Source organism: Hemiscyllium ocellatum, chromosome 4 (genome assembly GCF_020745735.1).
Source record: "Hemiscyllium ocellatum isolate sHemOce1 chromosome 4, sHemOce1.pat.X.cur, whole genome shotgun sequence".
NCBI lineage: Eukaryota > Metazoa > Chordata > Chondrichthyes > Orectolobiformes > Hemiscylliidae > Hemiscyllium > Hemiscyllium ocellatum.
Window position 1 is genome coordinate 40,225,329 of NC_083404.1, and position 20,335 is coordinate 40,245,663.

At 40.0% G+C, this 20,335-nt stretch overlaps 1 protein-coding gene across 2 annotated transcripts in view; it reads right to left on the minus strand.

Annotated features, from left to right (window-relative positions):
• LOC132815358 (eukaryotic translation initiation factor 3 subunit E) overlaps positions 1 to 19,867 on the minus strand; it is a 154,423-nt gene extending 134,556 nt beyond the window's left edge. Inside the window, exons 1-3 of one of the 2 annotated variants that reach the window (XM_060824229.1) lie at positions 19,745 to 19,867; positions 16,672 to 16,789; positions 12,579 to 12,714 (exon numbers count right to left, since the gene is read on the minus strand). In XM_060824229.1, the coding sequence (XP_060680212.1) occupies positions 12,579 to 12,714; positions 16,672 to 16,789; positions 19,745 to 19,834 (344 nt within the window). In that variant the 5' untranslated portion in view covers positions 19,835 to 19,867. The remainder of the gene's footprint in view (positions 1 to 12,578; positions 12,715 to 16,671; positions 16,790 to 19,744) is intronic. The other variant, XM_060824231.1, reaches the window with a different exon arrangement.
• Between the last annotated feature and the right edge of the window lie 468 nt (positions 19,868 to 20,335).

Genomic DNA, 20,335 nt, shown 5'->3' on the forward strand with positions numbered 1-20,335 from the left:
AGAAATTGAGGAGTGAATCAAAGCTGCAGAATACGCTAAACTCATCGTACCAGTGTCAGACACATTAACCATTCAAAACCAATTTCATCCGACAACACTAAATAACAATTCTTTAATTTTATTCCAACTATCAAATTAATAACTAAAGCAGAGAGTGAGCAATTTCATTTCTGTGAATTTGTCCTTCCTCCTCCCCATTATAACATTGAAATAGTTTTGCCTTGATCTGATGCTGTTCCCAGCACACAGTTCAATTGCCCATAGACTTCAATTTCAAATGAGAACTACTCAAAAGTTTAATCAAACTTACAATTCTTCTTCAGCATACCAACCAAATACAATACTTTTTGGAAAGATAGTTCAGGCTGGAATTGGCACAAAAGGGACCACGGTGATAATTTAAATTGAACTAGTAAAACTTATTAAAGACTCTCTTCACAAAATGAACAGAAAACAATACAAGTCCAGTAATAAACTAAACTCAGACAAAACAACATCTACAATGCTCTGAAATCGTATCCCACTGCTGTGCACTCAGAAGCAGATAGGGCCTTTTTTTCTTTATAATTGCAGATTGGATGTCATTGCTCAATATCTTCATTTCAAAAAATATTTGATCAGAGACAACGCACAACAGAATGCTGGTGCTAAAACCTAATTACTGGCCTTTGGGACAAGGGTTTGGATCCAATTCAAAGCGACAGTAGCTGAAAATGTGTTGCTGGAAAAGCGCAGCAGGTCAGGCAGCATCTAAGGAGCAGGAGAAAGGCATGAGCCCTTCTTCAGGAAGGGCAGAGGAGAAGACCTGGGGTGTGCAGTGAGAGGGGGACACACTGAAATCCTTGTAGAGGGAGGAAGAGAGCTTCCTCAAGGAAGGCATCCTTGCAAGAGGATTCGCAGTAGGTTAAAATCTTCTAGGAGAATGTGAGGGCTGCAGATGCTGAAGAAGGGCTCATGCCCGAAACGTTGATTCTCCTGCTCCTTAGATGCTGCCGGACCTGCTGCGCTTTTCCAGCAACACATTTTCAGCTCTGATCTCCAGCATCTGCAGTCCTCACTTCCTCCTCAAAGTGACAGTAGGCAAGTTACCGATTGTTAAGATGATCCATAATAAATGAAACAAATTTTCAACCCAGTTTCTCACGTGTTCCCAGGTAAAGAAGCTGTACCAGCTATGAGCAGACAATTCTCATCATTCATGACAAACAATACTGACACTTGGATTGCCAACACATTCAAAGGCACCACTATAATGACCAAATTACAGTGGAAGTTTTAGTATCACTGCACAAACTATTGCTGTAACAAAGCTATTCAAAAGTAAGAATTTTACTTATGTATAAAACTAGAATGATTAAACATTTTAATCATGATTTGGTGATACCAGTGTTGGACTGGAGTGTGCAAAGTTAAAAATAACAACACCAGGTGATAGTCCAACAGGCTTATTTGGAAACACTGCTCCTTCATTAGGTGGTTGTGGAATATAAGATCATAAGACATGGAATTTATAGTCAACATTTACAGTGTGATGCAACTGAAATAATATATTGAAAAAAAACTTGGATTGTTTGTTAAGTCTCTCATCTTTTAGAATGACTATGTTCTTTCGTATGTAAATTCCAGAACCTTTTTAAAAGTTACATTCTCAAGTGAATTTTCACAAAAGGTGCCGTGTCAGCATAATTAATCATTGAAGGTGTGAAGTGTCCTGTGTGAGGGTGTCGGTGCCCCAGTCTTCAGACCGATTCTATTTCTAAAAAGGGGATTTACGGAATTGTACATAAATTCAGGCAGTTTTTGAGCAAAACAAAATATAATTCTTCAAGTACAAATTCACCCCTCAAACTTATATGTGGATGTGTATGTGTGCGTGTGTGTGACAGTGTAAAGGGGTACAAGTCTGTGAGAGGTGCGTGTGGATGTGTACGTGTGAGCGTGTATGTGGGAGTGTATGAGAGCGCTTGTGCATTTGTGATGGTCTGCGTGAGAGCGTGTGTTGCAGTGGGGTCACCTGTAGTGTGACATGAACTCAAGGTCTTGGCTGAGGCCATACACATGGGTACCGAGCTCGTCCATCAGGCTCAGCTCAGCCACTTTATGTTGTTGCCTGCCCCTAAGTCTGCCTCGGAGGATGGTCACCCAAAGGTTAGAGGTAGAATGTCCCAGACCGCAAAAGTGTGCTCTGACTGGGAGAGAACACTCTTCTGTGTTGATTGTTGTGCAGTGTCCATTCATCCACTGCCATAGAGTCTGCTCAGTCTCATGAATGTACCATGGACCTTCAGGTTACCATCCTTCAAGGCGGACTTCGGGGACAGGCAACAATGCAAAATGGCAAAGCAGAGATTGAGAGCCAAGTTTCCTCGCGAGCTCTCTCACACAGACCACACACACTTACACTAAAAGCATCAATCCGTGTAGAACCAGTCTGTCTGTTTCCCAATATTCAGTCTCAAAGGACACCTCACACCTTCAATGCACTATCTGAGCTGACATGGCACCTATTGTTGAAGTTCACTTGGGAATGTAACTATAAGAAAGTTCTGCAATTTACATATGAGAGAACTGAAACCAACATGCACATTCGAAAAGATGAGCGACATAAACAATCCAGGTCTTTTTCAATATAATTAGAATTACAAGTTACATTATACTGTAAACTTTTGCTATAAATTCTGTGCCTTATAATTTATACTCCACAATTATTCAAACCATCACTAGCTCCGAAAGCTAGTGATCCGAACTCAAGTTGTTAGACTATAACCTGGTGGTGTGTGAATTTTCATTTTAAACATTTTAAATATTTCAGTTAAAAAGTAACAATTTAACCAGTTTTCTCCAGTTGCTCATCAGCATTCTATTCCTCCCATTCCAAGAGCGTTCTAATTTTATTTTTGGTTTATTAGATGCTTTAAGTTTGAACATCTCTTGCTGAGTTTCACCTTTTCCTGGCTCCACTGTCCATTTTAAGAGGCCGCAGCAACTTCACAAAACTGCATAAGAACTGTCTTTAAAACATGTTACAGCCAAATAAAATGGTGTGTATAAGTATCAAGATGAATACATTACATGCTCAATCTGCGTACTGGAATGAGTCATGCACAGAATAGCTCTGACAAGATATGGAAAACCTAGAAGCTGAGAGGAAGCAATGGGATTCAGGTGACCATCTACACAAATCTCTGATGTAAACTATGCAATTTTTCATGACAGTTGCTCTATGCTTGGTTTTCTGAGGTTGAGACCACAACCGTTGGATATTTATATATAAAGTTAATAATAAGCTTGCAAATTAATGTAAGCATAGTGATTTTGTTTAAAAAGCAGTTATTTATAAGCTTGGCTGTAAGAGTGAGTGGGTTTCATGGCAATAAGAGACTTTTGTTTGTGACCTACCACGGTAAATGGGGTCCTCAAAGTTTTGTTAAGAGTTCTGGAATCCATTTCTTTTAGCTTGAGGGAGACCACTTTACTGAGAGAGAAACTTTTAATTTCACTTTTAACTTTGAGTAATGCATTTAAAAAAAAGGATGGCTCGACTGAAGAGTGCTTCTGATAAGAGAAGGAAGTAATGAGTTAAATCCTTACAGTGAAGACTTAGTGTTGGTCGCAGAGCAGTCAAAAGCAGGACATGAGTAACGTAAGGCTCAAGTGTACTATTGCCCCAGGAGGACGATACCACAGTTCCAGTTTAAAAGTTAAAATCCCCAGAAGACTTCAATCAACTTTGGCGTTAGATACAGGAATACTATTGCAAGCATTATACAAGTGGTGTTTCAACTATTGTACCAATGGTGTTTTGGGTCTATCCAAAAAGCCGTTTTGTTTCTTTTGAACTTATAAAGGAGTGTTTTTCAATAACAGAGTCATGTTTCAAAAACGTGGGTTATATTTACCTTCAGTTCAGAAGGTTGAGGGGTGCCCTAATCAAAGCATTCAAAATAATAAAAGCGATTTATTCATGTAGCAAGAAATAATGTCACTAGTCTAGCACCCAAAACCCCTCACTAATGTTCTGGGGACAGAAATTTGAATCTCACCAATGCAGATGATGAAATTTGATTTTTAAAAAACTGGAATAAAAAGCTGGCCCAATGACAACCACTTTGACTGTCATAAAAATTCATCTGTTCTCGAATGTCAATTAGTGAGGGACATTTCCTTGCATATTTTTAGTTTAGTTTAGTCTTCAGCACCACCTCTGAACACCAGCATGTCAACCAAAACAAGTTGAGGTCCCAATGGCAGTGAGTGATTCCCAACGTATTCCCTGACCTCAGCATCTTCAGAGCAAAAGAAGAACAAGGTCTCACCATGTTGAAATTGCTGACCTCACCCCGAAACCTACGAACAACCAGGCACATTGGCAGAATTCTACATCAATGGAATTTGAACTGCATTTACTTAAAACAAGGACGAGAGGTATACTTAGGGCACTAGACAGGTAGCAGAAAAGTCACCAGTTCAACAAAATCACTGCACAGTACCTAGATTTTAAAAAAAGTTAAAACCTTTAATTACTTTTCAAATAGTCATGACAAGACTCATTTGTCTGTCGCCCCTCATTCAACCTTTAGTTCTAATTGCAATCCCTCACATGGAAGAAACTTGGGGTTGTGCATTGCCCTGTATTTGATGTGGTTTGTCAAATCTATTAATGACACCTTCCACAGAGTCAATCCTCCAACTTTGATCTGCAAATATATATCCAAAGCCTCTCATTTGATCTTAAGCTCTCCAATCTGTTGGTACCTCACAGACCCAGGACTTCAATGGAATACTTTCTTTAATGTACCAGTAAAAGTACACTTAATATAATTACAATAAATATATAATTCCTTGGACCATTCATCTACATGCTAAAATAATTTAGTAGCAATACTTATACTGTAATTGGAACATCAATTAATGTTCAGGTCAGAACTATAAAGCAGACACTCAAAACAAAAACTACCAGTATTTGAAATATTCTCCAGATGGAGATTAATACATTTGTTTCATAGAAAAAAAATTTCAAATCTAAAATATAAAACAGTTCTGCTTTGAGTAAACTGAATCAAACTAACTCCATTCCCCAAATTTGAACAGAGATCATTATGAAACCCCTACTCCCACTTGCCCTTTAAACAATAAAAAAATTCTGGAAGATAATTCACAAAGAACTGTTGCCATTGCAAGTGCACAATTTTGCCATAAGATTTGCAGATTAAGAATTTCAGTATTTGCCATACAATATAGAAGGAAACCATCCAGTCTGTGTCTGTCCCAGTGTCTTCAAAGACTGATACGATTAGACGCTCACCTTAGTTCTGTTCCAAGTCTTGCATTTTTTTCCCTTATATCTAGTTCCCTTTTGGATAGTCTGCTTCCATTCCCTTGGGTTGTGCATTTGAGTTTGCAACAACTTGATGTGCTAAAAGGAATGCTCATCTCAACCTCACTGGTTCGTTTACCTATTAATTTAAAGGGTTCTGTACCTACATATCTTTTATTGCAAGATTATGCAAGATGAGCAACAAGAGAACTAGTGACACAGCTTCCATTCAGAGTTTTGAAGTGTAATGAAATACACTTCAGTAATTGGTGGCATATGTAGGAGTACAAGTGCAGCTCTGCATTTTTGACTAAACAAGGATGGGGAGCTTCAAATCTGCCCTCCCCATTTCTACCTTTGTGTCAACAAGGGAAAAATGCATTAGCCAAGACACTATTGTGTACTTCACAGTTGCTGATGAGCTGGAGAACAGAACTTTACAGTACAGAAGGAAGCCATTCGAACTATCAAATCTGTACAGGTTCTCAAATGAGCTATCAAATGTGTCCCATTCTCCGGATCTCTGTCGCCGCTAAATTTATCACTTCTAAATAGATGTGCAACTCTTCTTTAAAACCTCCTACAGAACCACCTTCACCACTCTCTTAGGCAACACATGCCAAATCCTAACAGCTCCCTGAATAAAGAAATTAGTCCTCATCTCACTCCTAGCTCTCTCTCGCTGACGATCATAAGATTGTGATCCCCAGTTACTGACATACCAATTATTAGGAACAAAGCACAGGATCCTTTCTTCACTGTTAAAATTATTCATAATTATCAACACCTCAATAATGTCATCTCTTAGTCTTCTTTGCTCCAAGGAGAATAACTGAAATTCCTCATTCCTGGTATTATTCTAGTAAACCTCCTTTGCACTCTCTCAAGGGTTTCAACATCCTTCTTTCAAGAAAGGTGGCCAGAATAGAACACAATACTCCAAATGTGTTCTGAACAATGATTTACTGAGGTGTAGCATCACTGACAGAGTCAAAAAAAAAGTTGTACTGCACGGAAACAGATCCTTCGGTCCAAACAGTCCTTGCTGACTATAATTCCAAACTAAATTAACCCTACCTGCCCTGCACTTGGCCCATATCCCTTCAAACATTTCTTATTCATGTACTTATCCAGAATGTCTTTTAAACATTTTGGCTGCACCCACATCCACCACTTCCTCTGGTAGTTGATTCCACACACAAACCACTGTGTAAAAAAAAATCCTCGTCTTTTTTAAATCCTTCTCCTCTCACCTTAAAAACATGCCCCCTAGTCTTGAAATCGCCCACACTAGGGAAAAGATACTTGCAATTCGTCTTATCAATACCCCTCATGATTCTATAAACTTCTATAATGTCACCCCTCAATTTCCCATGCTCCAGTGAAAAACGCCCCAGCCTATCCAGCCTCTCCTTTTCACTCCAACCTATTTGGAATCGTCATGTTTCTATCAAGTGTACTGTAGAATCAATAAAAGAAAACATTGAAGGTGAAAGATTCTACAACCAAAGCTGCGTTTTGGTATTGTAATGGACAGAAGAATTAGCATGAACAATAATTTGAAATGTCTGATCAAATTCTAATAACTGTGGTAAGCTGCCAGGAACTGCAAATCATGATAGTCCAGGTCACTGAACACTTCCAATAGAATGGACCAAAACAGAAATTGCTGGAGAAACTCAGGTGGTTTGGCAGCATTTGTGGAAAAAAAGAACAGTTAATGTTTTGAGCCCAGTGATCCTCCTTCAGAATGGACATTGGCCTGAACCAGAGAAGGAGACTCTGGCATCTACAAATCAGCGCACATACACACTTGCACTGGCAAAAAAAAAGTTTCCACTGAAAAGAAACCCAAGGAAATCCCTGGCCAATGGCGCCTTAAGTCGAGGGGCTTACAGTGTGACTAGGAACAGCAGAATCTGCAATCAATTAGAGTCCTATAAGCCTTCTTTTAAAAAAAAAGTATTTCAACGTGCCTGGCCACTTTCAGAGAATCATGCACATGAATCTTGATACACACTGCTTCGGTAATCCCCTCAAAGTTGTACCATGGAATCTGTATTGACCCTCCGTGTTACTTCTTCCAAAATGGATTACCTCATTCTCTCTCCATACTGAGAAATATATCACTGAGCTAGTAGATTAAACATGAAATAATAAACTTCAGCTCATTAGTTCCAGCAAGGTAGCCCATGTGGTTCACAAATGTCCTTTAGCAACGGAAATCTGATATGCTTCCTTGGTCTGGCCTACATGTAACTGCAGACCCATAGCAAATGTGGTTGTCTCTTAAATACCCTCAAAAAACATTCAGCTGTATCTTACTACTTAAAAAGACTGAAGCAAAGGAATGAAACTGGACAGATACCCAACTTCAACGTAGGCACCAGAAAATACAAGAGCAAACACAACTCTGACCATGAGAGAAATCCTCCTAACTTCTGAGGACTCTTGCCAAAAGTGGCAGAGCTATCTCACAGGCTAGTCAAGCAACAGCAATCGTACCTTACAGACAATGGCCCAGGCAACAACATCATCACCCCTGGTTATGTCCTGTGACACTAGCAGAGATGGCCACATAATGACATATAGTCAAAGGAGAATTGCCTTGGAGTCCTCAACTTTAAACCTGGACCCCATCCTAGACCCATGTCTAATTGTACCATGTCAAACAAAATCTCCTGTTATTACCCCTTCCCCTTGGCTGAGTTAGTACTTCTCCGTGGAAATACCATCAGTACTTCCTCCAATTCCTAACAGCACAAAATGTACTTTGGGTAGAGAACTTCAGTGTTCATCATCAAGATTGACTAAGCAGCATCAATGACATGGCTATGAGATTGGATCTACGACAGGTGGTGAAAGAAATAATTAGGAGAAACTGAGGACTGCAGATGCTGGAGACCAGAGTTGAAAAGTGCGGTGCTGGAAAAGCACAGCAGACCAGGCAGCATCTGAGGAGCAAGAGAATTGATGTTTTGGGAAGAAGGGCTTATGCCCGAAACATCGATTCTCCTGCTCCTCAGATGCTGCCTGGTGAAAGAAATATTAAAAGGAAAAATAAAATCACGAATCTGCATGCCACTGATCCATCTGTCTTTTACAGGATCATTTGGCATGACCACCACACAGTCCTTGTGGAGATCATATCCCATCTTCATATTGTGGATACCCTTCATCGTGCTCCATGGCATCATCACTGTCCTGAATATAAGTGGCTTTGAACCAATCTAGAAACTCAAAACTAGGTACCCAAGTGCTGACGGGTATCTGCAGCAGAACTGTAGTCAAACACAAACGGCCTTGCATTTCCCTCACTCTCAATATTACCATTAAACCAAGGGACCAATTTTGGTTCAAGGAAGAATGCAGGAGGGTATGCCAGGGCCACCAGACACTTAAAAATCCAGGTGGAAATCTGGTGAAGCTACAACACAGGACAGAATAGACAGGCTTAAACAATTCCCGAACCAACAGATCACATTTAAGCTCTGCAACATCTAATTGTGAACAGAGGAGAATATTTAAGCAGTGGAGGAAGCAGCTTCAAAAGTATCTCCATCCTCAATGATGCAATAGCCCAGCACACCTGTGCAAAAGATACAGCTGAAACATTTGCAATAATCTTCTACCAGAAGGGCTGATTCGATAATTGATCTGTCTCCTCGAAGACAGGTAATTCGATAATTGACAGGTGATCTGTCTCCTCGAAGGTCTCCAGTATCATAGATGCCCAGCTTCAGACAATTTGATTCATTCCACATGATATCAATAAATGGGTAAGAGATAAGCTAAAGTTGTAACAATGTACAGCAATAGTACTGAAGAGATTGCTCCAGAATTTGCTATATCCCTGCCCGAGCTGTACACTACAACATTGGTGTCTACCCAAAAATATGGAAAATTGTCCAATATCTCCTGTACACAAAGCTAGACAAATTAATCCAGCCAATTACCACCCCATCAGCCTACTCAATCATTGATAAAGTAATAGAAGATGTGATCAACAGTGCGAACAAGCAGAACTTGCTTAGCAATAACCTGCTCATTTATGCTTATCTTGGGGTCCATTAGGATGAACTCAGCTCCAGGCCACATTACAACCTTGCTTCAAACATGGTTTAAGAAAAAAAGTGAGTGAAATTCAAATAGGAGGTGAGAATGACTGCCCTTTAATGTCAAGATCACCTGTGACCCAGTGTGGCATCTCCTGAATCAATACAAATAAAGCTTACAGTTTGCATGGACATCAAATTTAAATTACCTTCAATCATTAAGTGAAAAACAAATAGAACCTCAAAAATGCTCCAATCCTTATTATTGCTCATTCAAGAACTCCTGGATATTAAGCAAACATTGCAATTCAACTCCAACATGTTATTATTAAAATATATAGATATATTTTGATACAGCAAACTTTATTTTAAATAGCATCTTACGAACTAATACTCCAGACAAACCAGCAAATAATAAATACCTCCCTTTGGGGCAGCACGGTGGCTCAGTGGTTAGCACTGCAGCCTCACAGCACCAGGGTCCCAGGTTCGATTCCAGCCTCAGAAGACTGCCTGTGTGGAGTTTGCACATTCTCCCAGTGTCTGCATGGGTTTCCTCCAGCTTCCTCCCACAGTCCAAAGATGTGCAGGTCAGGTGAATTGGCCATATAGTGTTAGGTGCATTAGTCAGAGGGAATGGGGCTGGGTGAGCTACTCTTAGGAGGGTCGGTGTGGACTGATTGGGCCGAAGGGCCTGTTTCCACACTGTAGGTAACCTAATCTAATTCAAATACCACAAGTTTACTGTATTATCATGATCTCCATGATATCAAAGTAGTCGGTTGAGGATGCAAGTGAGAAGACTCTCTGCCAGTAATTTTTCTTTAAGACAAAGTTGCATTATTACTTAAGTGATTTATGCCGTAAATAAAGTATAACAGTGATGTGTGGACTTCCTGCATTACATTTCTATTAATTTGTGTTTTTACACTGATTATGTGGATCTCTTGATCAACTGGAGTATTTGATGAACCAGCACACCTCTGGTCCCATAGGTGGTGATTAAGAAAATGTTTGCTGTACATATTGGAACAGAAAACAAACATTCAACCTCTAACAACAATATGAAACTTGGAGGTGCAGTGAACAGTGAGAATAATACAAACTGCCTGCAACAGGATATGACATAGGCTCACAGAAAGGGGAGACAAATGGCAGATGAAATTTAATACGGTTACGATCCTGTCGTGTTAGTGCGCCACAAACCAGGTCCCAGCTGTTCCAGATGTTATTTGCACTGTCTCCCAATTTATCTGACTTTCAGACCAAGGTTGATAGGAAAACAGAGTAAAAAAATTTTTCAGGACATAAATCTGGTCTAAGTAACTAGATGATAGCCACAAGTAAACAGACATAAACCAGTGGTACACGTCTGCTCTACAAAAATACTCATTCTCTTTTAAACACCCTCTGTACACACAAACAAATGGGAAAAATAAGATTATTGGTAGATGTAGGGAAAAAAAACTGCAAAGTCAGTTCAATGGTCAGCTTCACTTGGAAGCAATTCCTTGACTTGTCATAGTCTATATGTTGCAGGAACTCACAACCACCACAAAAATAGTTCACAACAGATATCGAATTCTTTGCTGTGAAATTATACAGCTATCGTGGTAAATCCCTATTTTTAAAGTAGTTCTTTTTGTTGTAGTCTACATTTTTTTCAAAAGACAGAAATAAAAAGACACTGAAGTGGGAAGCGAGATGATACATTTCAGCTGAGGTAAATGGGATCAGCAATATGGACTTAATGCTACAATTCCTAAGCATTTGCAGAGTTAGAGGGACCTCAGAGTTCACATAAATAGATTTTAAAGGTGACAGGTCATAGTGAGAAACTAGTTAGCAAAGCAAAAAGATATTTGACTTCATAAACGGAGATAATGGATATGATTGCAAAAACATTATGCTGAACTTTTACAAAGCACTGGTTAGGCCACCACCACAGTACTGCATCCACTTCTGGTCACTGCACTTAAGGAAGGATGTGTGGGTCCTTGAGAGGGTGCAGAGGAAATTTACCATGATGATAGATTTTAGTTACCCAGTTAGATTGGAGAAGCTTGGGTTGTTTGCCTCTGAGACAAAGGAGATTGTTCAAAGTTGACATAATTGTGTTCTAGGAGAAAGTGAGGACTGCAGATGCTGGAGATCAGAGCTGAAAATGTGTTGCTGGAAAAGCGCAGCAGGTCAGGCAGCATCCAAGGAGCAGGAGAGTCGACGTTTCGGGCATGAGCCCTTCTTCAAGAATGTTAACACAGGAACACATAATTGTGTTCAAATCTATTGAGTTTATATAAAGTTTAAGGACATAAATCGGAGGTTCAAGCAAAACACTGACCTCTTGCATGCTACAGTTACATTTGAAATATTACAAAACCAAATACTACAACTGTAAATTGCACCATTCACCCATTTAACTCTAGCAGTGCCAAGAGTGAGTTTGCCCACCTAGGTCTGCTTCAATGTTGAGAGCTGCTGCAGGGGTAGGGACGTCACCCTGCTATTTTGTAGCCCCCAATGCAAAAATCACAACTCACAGCAATTGCTGCAGCAAAATAAGTAGTTTCTTCAGGTACTAGAAAGAAAACCATTCATGGCACTAGTCGTGAACAGACTGGAACAGCTATCTGGAATATATATATAAAAAACACAACTGTAACATAGCATGCCCAAATGAAAAATGAGATATCTCAAACAGGAAAACATCTTGTGCAAATGTAATCAATTCTGTGCAGCAGTTTTCATTTTGGAGTGCCTACTAATAAATTTAAGGCATGTTGACATGTGTCAAGTAGGACAACATCTAACCAGAGATTACAAGTGGAGCAACTTATTACAGAGTACCCTTTTCAGTACAGCAACAATTTTAAAATCAGATCAGACAATCCGCACAGCTTACCACTGTTGCTGTCCACGAATGACATCAAGATAAACATGAACTGAAAATGCTGCTTCTAGTTATGAAATCAGAAGTCACACAATACCAGGTTACAGTCCAATAGGTTTATTTGAAATCACACGCTGTCAGAGAATTGCTCCTTTGTCAGGTGAAGTGACGAAGAAACAATGCTCCAAACGCTTGCAATTTCACATAAACCTGTTGGACTATATCCTGGTGTCGTGTAACTTCTGACTTCAGTCCAACACCGCACTTCTACATCATGTCTAATCATGAATGCATTGTACGAATCGTATTTGCTTACCTGGTCGATTGCATTTGCCTTGTTGTTTCTGGATCCTCAAACATCTTGACAATTGGTTCAGTTTCTGATTGAAGCTGTTTCAGCTGAGCAACAACAGTCGTTCGCTTTTCTCGTAAGGCTGTGAATTCAAATGGATCTGTTTCACACAAATGATTATGGGTGTGGGCTTATACAAGGCAAAGTGTTCAAGCTAACCCAGAATTTTAATTCCTCTTGAATTCTCTTTAAAGATTACATATAAATGATAGTTAATTGTACAAATACAGTTTTATTCCTATTTTGAGAATGCGAGCATTCCACATTAACTTCCCACTTATATTAAGTTAGCACGAGTTCTCAATCAATGTTGGCTTTAAACATCAGTTTGCCATCCGGATTTCAGAACAGTACATAGTAATTCGTCTTTGATCTACTCACTGACACTGTTTAGCTATGACTCATTGCACTGTTGCCTCAAAGTCAGAAGGTTGTGGGATCAATGCAATGCTCAGGGATCATTGCACTCCTAGTACAGTTTTTCTGATGAAGCCATTAAACCAAAGCTATGTCTACTCTCTAAGGCAAATGGAAAGGATTCCACAGACCTTTTGAATAGAGTGTACTGGACTTCTCCTATTAAAGCAAACGCACTTAACACATCAACTGGTAATTGTCACATTGGTGTGTGCAGCTGGCACCTTTCCTACATTACTAAGAACTACACCACAAAAGTACTTCATTGGTTATGAAGTGCTTTGAGATGCCCCAAAGCCATGCACTGCAGAATTGCAGGGCATGACAGAAATCAAAGATGCTACAGAATTGCAAAGTACTCCAGAAATGCAAGTTTATAGTTTCTTATTGCAGACAACATTCATTACAATTCATGGATATTAACAAGGTAAGTTATGGTGACCCCAGCCATAATAATTACAGCTACTTTAGGAGAATTCTCAAAAATTGTGTTTTTTTCCATATCTACCTTGTACTCAAGACTATAAATTTCCACCACCCCTTGTTTATAATGGGAGCATCAAGGTTATCAAACTGCATTCCTATACATGGATGACAAACATGCATTTTCTCGTTTCTCACTGCAACTTAGAATTCAGAAATGTTATTACTGTGCTCAGTGACCGTGTAATCAAGTCAAGTAAAGTGAGAGCTCAATTATGATTCGAACTGTTTGCAGCATCTGTTAATGTAGAGAAAACCACTCATACTATTTACTGATTCTGAAATAGATTAAGAAAACATTTACGGCATTTTGAATGCCTGTTTTGCATAGGTTTCTGGCACTATGATTAAACATTTAATGCTGAATACTTTTAAGCCTTTCTATCTTCAACAGTGATCAAATTTAACTTGAACAGCTGAAAATCAAGATCTGATCCCTCTAAGCTATTGATTCACAGACCTAGCAACTTAAATGGTGAGAATAACAAAACGATGTGCTGCATAAAGGCAGATACAGTCTACGACTAGAACTGAAATTTGTTTCAGTAAACCCACACAACAGAAGGGAGGATTAGGAAGAACACAGCTCAAACCTCAAACATGGTGTCAGAGAATTACAAAGCTGGCATTTGTCCATTATGGTACAGAAACAAGAAGAAAACCATGAAACAGTGTGGCATTAGAATTCCAGCCCAGAGAAGTCACAGGGAACTTCCTCACAGCTCTTCACCTTTGGACAGTTTGGGTCAGGAATGAAAACAAATCAAATATGGAAGTCTCCATCATGAATATGCAGATGCTTTTCCTTACTATGTGTGGAAAGTGGATTCGAAGATCACCAGAAAACAGAGAAATTCAATGCAGATTCCATCAATGTCCACAGCTTGTTTGAAGAACATGAAACTTAACTGATATTAGCTAAGGTATTAGGTTAAGTCAATTTACTTTTCTGCTTTGGTTTATCTGGTCATTGTTACTGTTGATGTTTGTAGGAACAGACTGTGTGCAAAACCAGTGCTGCATTTTCTACATTATAACAGTCCAATCGTTATAAAGTACTTTGTTATTTCAAGTGCTTTACAGCAAGTGAGTGGTTCAGAAAGATGCGAGATAAATTAAGTTCTTACTCTCTAGCATAGATAACATTCACCACAAAACTGGCTTAAGGGTTTGTCTGACACATTCCTTATCAATTACTTTTCTTCCTTCAATCTTCGAATCAGCAAATGACACCTGACATCAAATTTTCGACAATATTCTTCAAGGTGAGAACAGGTAGTAGTTCGTGGTTCATAAACAAAAACATTTCACAGACTTGTATACTTGTGTTGAACATTAAGAGCACAACTGAAATGGGGTTTGGGATGTTGAAGCATGCTGGGTGAGAGGATAGTTAACTGTACTCTGAAATATGCTATGAATTGAAAGTACATAGCCATAGAGTCATAGAGATGTACAGCATGGAAACAGACCCTTTAGTCCAACATGTCCATGCTGACCAGATATCCCAACCCAATCTAGTCCCACCTGCCCACACCTGGCCCATATCCCTCCAAACGCTTCCTATTCATATATCCATCCAAATGCCCTTTAAATGTTGCAATTGTACCAGCCTCCACCACTTCCTCTGGCAGCTCATTCCATACACGTACCACCCTCTGCACGAAAACATTGCCCCTTAGGTCTCTTTTATAATTTTCCCCTCTCATCGTAAACCTATGCCCTCTAGTTCTGGACTCCCTGACCCCAGGGAAAAGACTTTGTCTATTTATCCTATCTATGCCCCTCATAATTTTGTAAACCTCTATAAGATCACCCCTCAGCCTCTGACGCTCCAGGGAAAACAGCCCCAGCCTGTTCAGCATCTCCCTATAGCTCAAATCCTCCAACCCTGGCAACTTCCTTGTAAATCTTTTCTGAACCCTTTCAAGTTTCACAACATCTTTCCGATAGGAAGGAGACCAGAAGTGCACGCAATATTCCAAGAGTGGCCTGACCAATGTCATGTACAGCTGCAACATGATCTCCCAACTCCTGTACTCAATACATCAACGGATAAAACTTTCTTATTGTGGTGTTAAACACATTTGCAAACAACTAGGTTATTTCATTTGAATTCATATTACGGAAAACATCAGGATTATGTTAAGGATATTTATGAATATTGATCAAGGGTGGAAGAAAGTGGGGTTAGGATGCAGACCACCCATACTCGATTGGTGAAAAAGATGCATAGAGTGAACAATCTCTTTTAAGCAAATTTCAAGATTGCCGCTACCTATACTGCCTTTTCAGTAATGATACAAAGGATGTCCCTGCTCTGTTTATCTACAGTGAACTTCCTGAGTGGGCCCATAAGTGACAATATTCTATGGCTTTCAGACAATCAACAAGATCAGAAATAATATTGGTGACTCAAACTGCAAATTATCTCTGGCTTGTTGTAACACTTCAACAGCATATTCAGGAAGTTCTACTGTACATATTCTACTGTATATATTCTTTGCAGCCATTAAAGAATAAGACAAAAATGGGTCGCAAGACAGGGATATAGAACATACAAATAAAAAAAGCTTTGCAAGCAGTTATTCCTCAATGAGAGAAAAACATGCCAGAAATGGAGGACATTGTTATTGAGGGGTTCATGGGCATCACAGATCAATTATTTGTTGAGGGGAAAGATATCTGGTTGCTTGAACAAGGCCTTCAGGACATCTGACATGCTCACTTTTGTTTGGTAACTCCAGCACAGAACTGCTCAGGTACAATCAACTTCAAGGTTTACCACGGAGCACAGTCTCTGTTCTCCAGCCTCCAACTCCCATTTTATACTATTCCTCTTTGAATTGAATAATATCTGCTGCAAATGGCAAGGGAAGCACCACAGCAGTCTACAAGACAGATGGCATTAAAATATACTCCATTCACTGTGCAGAAACAGCTTTATGTTGGCTATTTAATCTTTGTAGAATTATAAAAGTTGTAGTTGAGAAGCACATATCTAATCTAAATGCTAACTTAATGGAATAAAATCTACACATCCATAAAAGTCCATTTCTACAAGGCAGATTATGAATCAATGTTTTCACTTTTTGAATTGTGAAGATTTTACATTCTAAATACCAAATTACATTTAAATGCATCATGTACAACTAACCTTGTGGAATTTCCTTATCAGGATAGAGGTTTTTGTACACATCCATAGCAAAGTCAACCATGTTCGTGTCACTAAGAAGATCCAGTTTCCCTTGCAGGAGTTCCTTTTCATTGTAAATCTGTAAATAAAATGGGTCAAATAATTGTAAAAAAATTATTCAAGGGCCACGTGGTATGTTGGTCAGACAACAGCTTGAAGACTGCATCAGGTTATGGTCAGACCATAGAGGAGTATCATGCCCAGCTATGGTCAGATCACACCTTCTACGTTCTGATTACAGCTCAAGTACTGTGTTCAGATCAGGTCAGTCTATCTCAAGTACGGATTTTCATTCTGATCAATCAATTGATCAAGTACTATGTCCAGTTCTTACCACTATTACCAACTTATTAAGTCCTGAATCCATATATGGCAGGATCAAAATCGATCATCAACTTCCCTGAAAAACCATACGATGCAGAGAACGTAAAGGGAGCACAAATTCAGTTATGAGAGCTGGATTAGCTGATTTCAGGCAGGCAGTAGTTGGTTCAGTCAAATTGACTGGAGTGCCTACGGGTTAACAAAAACAGCAAAAGAGGAGCAAGGCATCCATCACTATTAACAGCAAAGCAAAGGTCCCTGCTCCTTGACACGGGGCAAGTAATTTGTGTGAGGTGGGATGGGAGATAGTACAGGGGCATTAAGATATTTACCAGTCAGACAGCATACAAATATTCAATGCAGGTGGGAGCATAGTGAATTGGATAGGCCAATTCTTGCCTCATCCTTCTCTGCTCTGAGATGATGTTAGCTTCTTCGGTTTCCCCACAAACTTAACGCTCCATTAATAGCATCTTCTGAGTATATCTTCTCTGTGACCTCTCCAAGGATCTTGAGAACTCTGCCAATATGGATTACTTCAAATTCTACACAAACTTGACCAAAGTCAAACCAACATTTTTGTTTTTGAATTCACTTTTCCTATTTTAAAAGCCACACAATCCACTTAAAGGTATTTTTATGTCTCATCAACAAGCCTCATTACTTTTGAGGATTTGTGAATATATTTTGCTTTCTGTAATTGTGATCTAGTCTATAGTTATTGCAATGGTATACTGAGAATAGGAGTATTCCTTCCATTCCTCAACTCTACCTCTAGAATTCTGTTAGTCGTGTCTGATCAAGAACTCACTCATTTCGCCACATTTGCTCCATAGACTTTTGTAGCTCACAATCGCCCAACTGCACTCTATCGTCCTCAGTCATGAAAACATCAACCAACCCACAACATCCATGGACTTTTGGGTACACTTTTCAAATTAAAATGTACGTTGAAAATGCTAAACCAACTAAGGATTCCATCAGACATTCATAAATATGATGCAATACATAATTATATACTGGACACAATGAAGCCAGTTTTCACGCTACCATTGCTTTTCTTGTCAGAAGTCTGAAATTAGGCCAGTCTGCTTATAATCTCAGTGACATCTTTGACCTAGAGGCAGGTTTCCAATCTCATGCTCACACCATATTAAGAGCATCTATTCTACTTTTACATAGCTACCTCATTTCACATGCTGCTGAATCAGGCTCATGCTTCTTCACATCTAGACTGGACATCACAACGAGTAAGAACTGGACAAAGTACTTTATCAGTTGATTGATCAGAACTGAAAACCGTACTTGAGGTATGGACTGACCTGATCTGAACACAGTACTTGGGCTGTAATCAGAACATACAAGGTGTGATCTGACCAGAGCTGGGCATGATACTCATCTATGGTATGACCATAACCTGATGCAATCCTCAAGCGGTTGTCTGACCAGCATACCAACACACTTCTAGTCACTCTTCAACTGTCTACCTTCCATATAACTTAAAATCATCCAAAACTCTGATCCCCCCTCCCCCTGCTCTAATCTGTCCTGTCCTTGCTAGTCTTCTGTGTCCCAATCAAGCCACAACTCCACATTAAAATCCTCATCTGTTGTTATGATCTCTCCATAGAATCTTATTTCTCTTTACCTCTACAATTATCTTCAAATCCACAATCCTCCAAAGTCTCCACCCTTCTCTAATTCAAGTCTTTTACATGTGCCCAATCATTATTAATCCACTACCAATGGCCACATTGTGATTTCCTGGGTAATGATCTCCACGCTCCTATATATATCAAAGATTTGGACAAGCTGATGCAGGCATCTCAAAGTTCAAGAGAAATACTACCAGTGGTGCCTTTGCGAAACCTGACAAAGCCAGTGGCAAGAAAAATGTTCAACAGCAGCATTTGTTCCGAAGCGAGCATCAAGGCACTAGTCATTCAGAAGCAGCTCTCCACTGAGCAGGACATATCACTTGCCAGACTCCCAAAGCAAGTGCTCCCCTCATAACTCAGTTTTAGAACACTCCAAGGAGGACAAGAAATGCTTTAAAGAGGTCCTTTACGCATCCCTGAAGAAATCAAAAATCCCCATTGACTGAAGAGTGTGCCTGGCTTGTGATGGATCAAAAGGGAAAAACTTCACTCAAAAGATACTGTCAGGAATGTGTATAAGCGAAGTTCAGGCATCAGAGTACATGCACACAAATCTCCAAACTTCACCTGCTCAGAATGTGGCACAGTTCCTGCAGATCGTACATTGGATATTTCAGCCATGCCAGAAACCGGAGTTGAAGGAAACCACCGGTGATCTCCAGAAACTGCAGAAGCAGCTGATGGTTATACTTTCAGCTACCGATGTAGTAAGCTCTAAAATTTCCTCCCCAGTTTTTGGCCCCTCTATAACTTACTTTTCTCCATTAAAATTAATGCATTTAAACAAACGGTTGGTTATCTGATCAAGGTGACTAGGGAATATAGAAAAGCAAGAGAGGCGATCGGTAAAACCAGATAACCTGATGTGGGAATCAGAACTCCTCGGCCTCAACATTGCACAGCGCTGGAGGCGGACTCCTCACGCCAAGGCCAGGCGCGGCCTTGGGCCTATTTCACGTGCCGGTGCCTGAGAAGCCTCGAGCTCCGTTTTGGTACCGTTATCGTGCTCCCCGAGCGTGATGTGCGCACGGAGAGGAGATCCGAGACCTTACCTCTTTAACTGACAGGAACTCGAGCAGCGGGAACACCAGATGCCGATCCAGGAAATTAGCGATCCGCATCGTTAGATCATAATCCGCCATCTTGGCAAATGGAGAATTCAAACGGCAGCAACTTTATTGACAGCGATTGATGCCGGGATAGCTCCGCCAACTGCCCCATCCAGCTCCGCCCACTACCCTCCCGGCTCCGCCCACTACCCTCCCGGCTCCGCCCACTACCCTCCCGGCTCCGCCCACTATCCTCCCGGCTCCGCCCATCAACCAACCAGCTGATGAAGGAGCAGCGCTCAGACAGCTAGTGCTTCTAAATAAATCTGTTGGACTATAACCTGGTGTTGTGTGATTTTTAAGTTTTTTTTTCTATATTCGTCTTGCATTTCTCTCAATTTAGTGTGTTACAAAGTCTAGGTTGTTGCAGTAACGCAGATTTATAATTTACAGTTTGTACTCTGGATTGAGATTGGAGAGGCTGCAAGTTTCTTTCATCACATGGCTGATGAGGAATCGCTTCCAATTTGACCACCAGCCATTGGCTTTTGATGGAAGGATTTGCTGGTTGACCTGTTCAGTCATCTTATAAAT